Below are 9,143 nucleotides of genomic sequence, written 5' to 3'. Positions count from 1 at the left end.
GAATCCCTAGGATGTTGGGAAAAAAGGACGCAAATTTGGCTTGGTTAGCTTATGTGGACAAAAAGTTATGAGGGCCTAAGCGCGAACTGCCCCAAATAGGCAAAAAAAGGCCCGGCACAGGAGGGGGAAAAGGCCTGGCAGCGAAGGGGTTAATAGAATTGAAAATTCTTGATGCGAAAGCTCGAAAAAATTGTATTCTCAAAACTTGTCACCCTATCTACAGGGGATTGGGGGGTGGGGATGTTTGTGTGTGTGTGTGTGTGTGTGTGTGTGTATCCACATATATCAGTAAGACTAAAGGTTGTAGTCCTACTTTTATTTCTGGCATGTCCCGGCTTTTGGTTCTCAAAATTTGTCACCTTATCTACAGTCCCTTACTGTTTTACTCTTAAACTTTTAAAATCTATTTAATGTAACAGTGCTTATATAATGCCTTCGAGGCGAGATCGCGCAATAGAAAAATAATTAAATTAAAATATTCCCACTGGGTGCAGCGAGAGCTGCATTTCCTGCGTAACCATTAGGAAAAGAAGATACTATTCATATTTACCTGAGGTGCATGTTTCAAAATACAATATTTTCCTCAATTTATTATTTTAGAAGACTGGTAAATGTTTATTTTTTTTAAATGTGAAACACGTGATGTTTTTTCATCAAGTTAATAAAAATATAACAATCTGATATGAAATCATTATTCAATAAAAAAAATTGTCAAGCTTGACCCAGACATTTAATCCAGCAACTCTATTTCGCTGAACGCGATGCGCATCTGCTTCAACATGCCATGCTGCTTCACGTCTGATGCCCGGCGCAGCTTGCGGTTACGTTCGGGCGTCACCGGTTCCATAGCAGCACGCACGGCTGTTCGGTTGCTATAGGAAAGAAATGTGTTAGTAATGTCACACCGCCTTCTGTACAGTCCTGTAACTGATGCCCGCACTGTCAACAGTGCTAGGCTGGGAAAATACATAAAAAAGCTAGTTTGACAAGTGTAGTTTAGTAAGGCAAAGTGAGATCTCTCCTAGATGGATCTGCTCGTACGAACCGCCTGAAGACAGCGGCGGCACTGCAGGACATGGTGAGTTGCGGACGTCTGCCGCATCGTGTGCTTTGCCATGAGACAAACTCCCTGGAGAAGGGGTCCGACCGACGCTGTCAGCTGGCACCTCGACCAGGCCGCTAACACTACTATCTACATCCTGCGAGAGACCGGTCCCACTGGCTTCCTGCTGCGAGATGAGGACGAGGCCAAGCCCTTCAAGGTGCTCCTCGGGGACCCGCACACCTGCAACTGTCCTTCTTTCCTGCGGGAGAAGGAGCCTTGCAAGCACATTTGCTGGCTACTTCTCCGGCGGTTCAAGCTCCCTAGAGACCACGAGTACGCATATCAAGCGGGGTTGGTGGAGCGAGAAATCAACAGTATACTTCGGGGGTTGCACAGCCCGGACCCAGCAACGAGGAAGTCTCCACCCCCCGCAACAACAGGTGCGGAGGAGGCCCAGGGCAGACAGAAGGATCTGGACTCGGAAGACGTGTGCCCCATCTGCCAGGATGAGCTGCTGAGACGGAGGTTGCCCGTCACCTACTGCAGGACCTGCGGAAACGCCGTACACATCAATTGCATGAAGATCTGGACCGAACACCAGCCACAGCCAGAGATCGGTTGCACAGCGAAGTGCCCGCTGTGCAGAGAGGACTTCGCACCGCTGCGCCTCCTAAAGGAAGAAATCAGAAACGCGAGCCAGTCGTTGACGGCGGCTGAAAAGGAGAAGCCTGAACGACACCTGGGCATCCCCTGTAACAACTGCATGGCTCTCCCCATTGAAGGGTTATGCTACAAATGTAATGAGTGCAACAACTTCCACTTGTGTCAGGGATGCTTCACTGCTGGCCGTCACCCCCCTCATCAATTTCTTTCCAGACTGAAGAGGAACCAAAGATGGAGGCCACTGGGGTACGTCTCAGAATCGCCCTCTGAACACAAACCATGCGAGGAGCTAGAGGCTCAGCTGAAGGAAGAAATGGGCAATATCAAAGGAAGATCTAGTAGTGTACCAAAGCAAGTCCTCAAATCGTTCCCTCTGATGTTGGTCAGACAAAGTAGCAAGTTGCTATCCCCAGGTCATCAGTGTAGGATCTGCCTAAAGGCCTTCAGTCTTGGTCAGTATGCAAGGCTCCTGCCATGCCGGCACACGTTTCACAGGGATTGCATCGACAAGTGGCTGCTGCATGAAGATGCGTGTCCTCTAGATAAACAAGTTCTGTACAATCCCCTAACTTGGAAGGAAGTGACAGGCAATGAAAAGCTCAACAATCCTGGATCAGTGACATCTAGTACCAGGTTGTCAAACACAAAGGAAGCAGAACTGTTTGTACCTGGGACTGGATTGTTCATTAAGCAGAAAGTGCATGGGCATGTTGAGGAAATGTCTCAAATTAATGGGAAGTCAGTCTTTCATGAAAAGGATTGGCCAGACCTCAAGCATACCCCATCCTCGAATGTATTGGAGTTTCAGTGTTCCAGACAATCCAGCACCAAACACTGCAGGGCAGCTGGAACCGCAGGCTCAGAACCCTACAACTGTTGTAAAGAGTTAGCCATAGACACCTTCAAGAAGCCATGCTCAATCAAGTTGGTTGATTATATTGTACCCCGGAAAGGGATTCTTCCTAAACGCATCCGAGGTGCATCATCTGCCTGTGGAAATCTAATTAATACAAACAAAAAGCAGAATGACACTGATTTTCAAGGTGATCCAGAATGGGCAGCGACACTGCACAACAGAAATACCAGTAAAAGCGCAGCAGCTCTTGGATTTGACGCAGATTTCAATACTGGTGTTCTTTTAGGGACTTCCAACTTCAGTCTAAAAGGAGAACCCGAAGCCATGCGTACACAAAAAGGGCGACGTCGACTCCTTTCAAGGAGGCCAAAACAAATCCCAGTCAGTTTTCAAAGTCCAGATGTAGCTTTCCTGATGGAGGGCATTCCGCTCAACAGCCCTGGATAATGCTTTGGGAGAAGCAAAAGATTACTCTTGAAGCAAACGGAATTTCACCAACCATTGACTTTCACTTGTAGTTTTTACAGTAGTCTATCAATTTATGTTAGGATATTGACAGAATACCGTTTTTTTTATAATATAAACATTATTTTGTAACATTACTTCTTAGTAAAGGATAACATTTTCCAGTAAACACATAAATACACACACAATTACAATATCTAGTCACCATAAAAGAAGAATAAGAAAAGGCACTATGGGATGAATTTTGTTATTCTTTATATTGTAAATACCATTTTATAGTATTCGAACACCCTAAACTCGTATTCTCTTTTGACTGAAATGAAACAATGCAGCATGTTTTGTACTGCACACATTGAAGAACAAGAGATACAAGAGCAAAGATGGAGTTATTTGTTCAGTGAAGATTGCATATTTTTAAGGTTAGAAAAATGTTGAAGCAAGTTTAATACAATTGAATAACTGAAATGCATCAGCATGACAAAGTAGATATTAGTATAAAATCACACATATTCAAATAATGGTTTACAGACCCTGTTTTCATATTTATTTTTATACAGTTCCAGCATAATTCGACTGGTAGCACTGTTTTCATTTATGTATCTCCCACTTAAAGGATACTTGAAGGACACCACGTGTCTTTATTAACCTAGAAACATTTTAAACCTAGAATCTGCACGGGTGGTGGCTTGTTTTTCATGTGCTACACATACCTGCAACCATCTGTCAGAGCAGAGAGCAAGTCCACCAAACAATTTATAGTTGCATTTTCTACTTATCTTCCACACCACATTCATAATCCGCTCTCTCAAATTACTTCTACCTACTACTTCTATTTTTCCATTTGTGTAGCTATTGTAAACAAAGGTTCGTAAAAGTTATCATGGGGTCGAATTTAGGTGTTTTCACAAATATATTTGAAGGAGGGCAACCTGTTTGCAATGCACCGACAGCGTAGAAGCCAGCGTGTTAATCTCTCAATACCAAAGTCCTGCAGTTTTGCAGTCTCGCCTACAGGCATCTGTAGCTGTCTGTTGTTGAAGACATATTATCCCCATCTTCACTGCAATTAAATAATACAGAGTGGGTTTTGGGTTTGCACCTTGCTTATAATTGGATAGCCTTTTGTCTATGTCAGTAGCATTCATCTGATTCATTGGCTTTCTTACCTATTCTTGCTTTTGTCCTATCCCTTGAGCATTTCTTTTTTTTAACTATCGTATTGATTGGCTAAGTTGCATTCTTCCACTTATGACAAAACAGCCATATTTTTTCACTTGGCTTCTAGTTTTTCTTTTGAGCGGATGGCTCTTCTTTCCCTGTTTGTATCTGTGTCTTTCTCCCTCACTCCAAGGTTCCAAATGCCCAGCACCATAGAAACCCCAACCCGCTCATCCATCGCTTCCTCATGCCTCCCTATCTTTCACCTTCATGCTTTATTTTGTTTTTAATTTCTTTTTTTGTAATTGTAAAACAAATGGTGAGCTCCAGCAGCTGCACAAACTGCTACTGGCTGCTTGCTTCTTTTTGCGATCCCCCAAATACTTTCGTTAGCAACTCATCTTTGTGCGTATCCATTTCTTTTCACTTATAAAAATATTTTGTGCAGGCTCAGCAGCTGCAAACTTCTACTAGGCCGTTTACTTTATTTTGCGATCTTGTGCTTACTTTTGGCTAATTTAGTGTTTGGAAATGGGCATTATCCATCTTCAAACAGTAAATTAAACTTCAAATAAATTAAAACATATGCAGCAGCAGCCGTCTTGGCATGTGTTTTCTTTGAGAAAACACAATTTTTAGACGACACTCCAAAACACGCATGCGGCCATCTTGAAAAATTGATATTATTTTTTGTTTAAAAAAAAACACCAGTCTACTTTGGACACATACGAGTCATTATGTATACGCACAAAACATATGCCATTCTGAGTATTTTATTCTACTAGCAAAGCAAGCATTAACTAAACCAATAAGTCTCAGTTCACAGTGATTGCCTTTGCCATTGCTTGATTTTCAGAGTGTAACATGCTTTATCCTAATTTGCAAGACGTATATCCTCACCATCTCTTCCCATGCAATACTTGTCCTCGCCTCCAGATTTTCTAGAAGTAGCTTATAGTACACTATCAAAATCAGCCAGCAGATTTAGTAGTTCTAGGGCAGACACCAATCATTTTCCTTCTCTACCCAACAACTATTGTTCCTAATACTCACCACTACTGACAGTGCCATTGGTGCTTTTGAAGTTTGATTGTTTCATGTCTAGCAGCTGTACTTGGTCTGTATTAACAAGAAGTATGCAGAAGCCTTTTGCTCTATTGGCATATTTGAATTTACCAGTTGAGGGAACATGTCACTACTGCATACTTTAGTTCAGATGACACTGTCTCCTGTGAAGGCAGCAGCAGAGTGGGTGCTATTATTGGGGTTGTTGTCTTGCTTACCTCCATCCAATAGAGTTCCACTGAGGAGATCCATTAACCCATTTCAGCATTTTAGCCAGTCGTTAACTTCCATTCTTCTACACTCGCCTGCTAAAATTACGACATCTCTGGTGGTGGAGTCATATTGTGTTTTTTTAAATCATTTTTTATTATGAAGTCAAGCACTATGATTGTATGTGTATAAGATACTACCAAAAGCGATAAGGATTTTTTTTTTTTTTTTAAATTTACAAGAGTTTATCTGTGCAGAATAATGTTCCAATGTTTGTGTCACTTATTCCTTGTGCTTTCATCTAACACTCTTGAAACCTGCGACAGCGTTTGTTCTAGCTCGAGCTTCTGAGTCATTAGCACCTGATCCCACAGAGACATGCTCTTAAAATTCAGACAAGCTACAGAAAACTCTGCATCCCATTCCAGGCTTCTCCATTACTGAAGATATGGTTAATTGACAAATCACTTGGTGGTAGTCTTTTGGCGATATTCCATAGTCTTTCTGTGGTGGATTATTCTCTATCTGCAGGTTTCATTTAACTGCACTTTTAATATGCACTTACTGAGATACACAGGCTGCGATGCTCCCCATCTGCCATTGGGACTTTGTCTAAGTCCAAGCTTTCCCCAGGACCTATTCAAGAATCCAGGGGGCTTCCTACGGCATTGATTGAGAAACTACTTAATAGAAATGGAAATTTGTTCTTGCTTACATATTCCGTTAGTTTTATTGCCCTTAAGAAGTCCTACTCTGAATTAATCAGAAGTGTCATCAGCCAACGTTCTGTTGATGCAGAGGATCCACTACCTCATCAAAATGGACTTGCAACAGATCTACCAATTGTGCTTGTAAAACTGATGATCACAGAATATGTTATAACTTATTATGCGTTAATTTCACATTGTTCATTGTCGTACAGTGTGCTGATTTTTAATTCTAACAACATTTCATATTTAACTGACAAGTAATCATAACCTTACTTTTGCTATTTATTTTGACTTGATAGTAAATCAGTGCTAATTAATAAATATTATTTTAACTTTTTTCAGTGTGTTGAAAATTGTGATTTGTATTATTGCAAATATATTTGTATAGCTGGTTTATTAAAGGCTGTCTGTTTGTGATTCCATAATCAATGTAAAGCCATCTCCTTACATAAAAAATAACTACATACTAAGACACTGAAAGGCATAGCTGTACTGCAGGACCCAGTGTTCTTTAGCTACGCAATGTGTTGTACAACTGATTTCCTCAACAGTAAACCAATCACAATATTGTTCCTTAATACATGCTAAAATAAAACATTTGTATGGCCTTGTGACATAGGTAATGCCGCTTCCTTTTTCTGTTTCTCTGTTTGCGTTTTGGTCTTCATTCATAAGAGTTTAAATTAGATCTGATTCATCTTCTGTTGATGAGTCATTTTCAGTGCCACCCCTCTTCAAAAGCTTTGTGTGCTCTGGGGACAACCTTCCTTATTTCTTTAAGAGGAACATTCTAATCCCTTTCAAGCATTCACAGGCCATTAGTTACTGATTTTTCTCTGTTATCAGAATGAGGCAATGCTGGTGTTGTCCCTGTATGGGGAATAATGCAGGTCTCTCCAAAATCATTTAGGGCCTTTTGTTCCTAGCTGGCTTCTGCATGAGTTGGACCTTGCTAAGGGCAAAGTGCATATGTTTCCACTTGTGAAAAAATAAAGAAACCCACCTGCTTGAACCAAATGCCTGGTGTGGAGATTAGGGGCCTCATTATAAGTTTGGCGGGCGGTGGAGGCCACCTCCCAAACGATTCCCTCCATTAGGCTGCCTGTGCGGCCTGAACCCTGCCGGCCCTATTAGGAGTTCACCGCCGGGCCGGCGGGAAGAAACAGAGTGTCCACCCGTAGGCCCTGCAGTGAACAGGGCCTTAACATTGCAGCCCGCTCCTAATGGAGCCAACTGCAATGTGGCGGTGCGGCAGGTGCAGCAGCACCCATCGCGCATTCCACTGCCTGTAATTCCGGCAGTGGAATGCGCAAAGGGGCTGGGCAGTGCAGCCCGCCTCCCTCCCCACCTGCGAGTCCCCTGCTCCGCCAGCCTGTCTATGGCGGTATAAGCCACCATGGACAAGATGGCAGATGGAGACTCGTAATCCCCAGGGCAGCCCTGCCCTGGCGGTTTACATCCACCGGGACTGCCATGCTGCAGGCTGGCAGAAGCCTGTCTGTGTTAGCGGTTGGAACCGTGGTGGCTCCGCCATGGTCATAATGTCGTGGTTGAACTACCACATTGGCGGCGGCACAACAGCGACCGTGACCCTCTTGGTCTGATGACTGCCAGGGTCATAATGAGGCCCTAGGTGTGGAGCCACTATTGTGCAGCTCTGCAGGGAAAAAGATGATGCTACATGTTGGCACGGATGAACCGTAATGCCACCATCACAGTTGTTGTGTACCATCATGTGACCTCTAAATTAAATTGAACATTTAAAGATCATGCTTACCTTTGTAAAACATAATTGTCACGGTTTGATAGCAAGCCCACTGAACATGATTGTTAAGTTTGTAATTGTTTGGTGGGCACGTGTAGAGCCATGCATGAGTGCTATGGAGACACAGAATCTGAGAATTTACTTTTTGCCCTCAGCTAATAAAACGGAATAGGAAGGCCACAGCAAATTAAGACTCAATCTTTATTATGAAATCATTTGGATGAAGCTTTTCATGCCATAGTAAATTATATGCATGTATAAAACTTAATTGCATAAAAAGTGCAGTTAAAATACTGAGCCAGCGTGGTTACATCAGCTAAAGGCATAGTCAAGGATTGGCTGGAGACAATGTCATACTCAGTAGTCCCTGGCCTGGGTCTACTTCATTTTCCTGGCCTTGTGGCTCAATATGGTTTTGCATTTCCACTACTATTAAATTATCAATAGATCTGAGGTTAGTTAATCCGCAACAGGTCATTAAGGTTCATCTGGGCTCACCCTTAAACACATTGCTGCATACCTGCTTACCCTTAAACACATACCTGCTTGTTGGAACGTGTCCTGGGATGATTGCCTAGAAGGAACAAAACATTTTGTTTCTCCTTCTGCTTCCTTGGCACCTCACTGAGCACAGGAGATGGCTTTTACTTTGTATGTTTTTGAGGACATAGAGGAGACGTAAATATTCTGTTGTTTTTGTAGCTTCTAGCGAGTGGGTACAACAATCGTCATTTAGAAATGCTCCCTCTTACTTTGACTGATGGGAGCCTGAATAAATTGTTTGCAGCAAAAGTAAGTCAACAATGGTCTACGTGGACAGCTAGAATGAAAGGTTGAAGCATAAACGTAAGCATAAAGAGCTCCTTTAAAGAGTCCTTTCAAGGGGTCTATTTCATATTATTTGAAACCTGGAGGCATCATTCCTCTTTCTAGAGGCTTTGGTTTTGCCTTTATGTAGCAAAGCTTCTCTAGAATTGGCTATTGCAGGAAACCGCTGGCAATTGTTAGAAGATAGATTCTACTCCTGACCTTAGAAACATTTATTCCCCCACTTCCCTGACAATAATGCTGTGAGTGAGCCAAGAGGAAAGTCTATTTTACCCCTTCTACGTGGCCAAGGTTTAGATGAAGGGATTATTAAGCACCTAACCCTCATGGGTCCGTGTCATCCTCATTACACTACTTATATGTCCAATGACCTCTTGA

The 9,143-nt window shown here is 42.6% G+C and overlaps 1 protein-coding gene across 1 annotated transcript; it reads left to right on the top strand.

Annotated features, from left to right (window-relative positions):
- The first annotated feature begins 823 nt into the window (after window positions 1-823).
- Window positions 824-6,508, top strand: ZSWIM2 (zinc finger SWIM-type containing 2). Its single transcript, XM_069202496.1, has one exon. The coding sequence runs from the start codon at window positions 1,116-1,118 to the stop codon at window positions 3,009-3,011; it is 1,896 nt and encodes a 631-aa protein (XP_069058597.1). The 5' UTR covers window positions 824-1,115; the 3' UTR covers window positions 3,012-6,508.
- Window positions 6,509-9,143: the final 2,635 nt, after the last annotated feature.

The sequence above is a fragment of the Pleurodeles waltl genome, chromosome 8 (genome assembly GCF_031143425.1).
Source record: "Pleurodeles waltl isolate 20211129_DDA chromosome 8, aPleWal1.hap1.20221129, whole genome shotgun sequence".
In the NCBI taxonomy this organism is placed as follows: domain Eukaryota; kingdom Metazoa; phylum Chordata; class Amphibia; order Caudata; family Salamandridae; genus Pleurodeles; species Pleurodeles waltl.
The sequence above is the reverse complement of the archived record's forward strand: the minus strand, read 5'-3'. Positions and strand labels throughout refer to the sequence as shown.

Coding starts and splice junctions, on each gene's coding strand:
- ZSWIM2 (XM_069202496.1), top strand. CDS start 1,116: ATGAGACAAACTCCCTGGAGAAGGGGTCCGACCGACGCTGTCAGCTGG.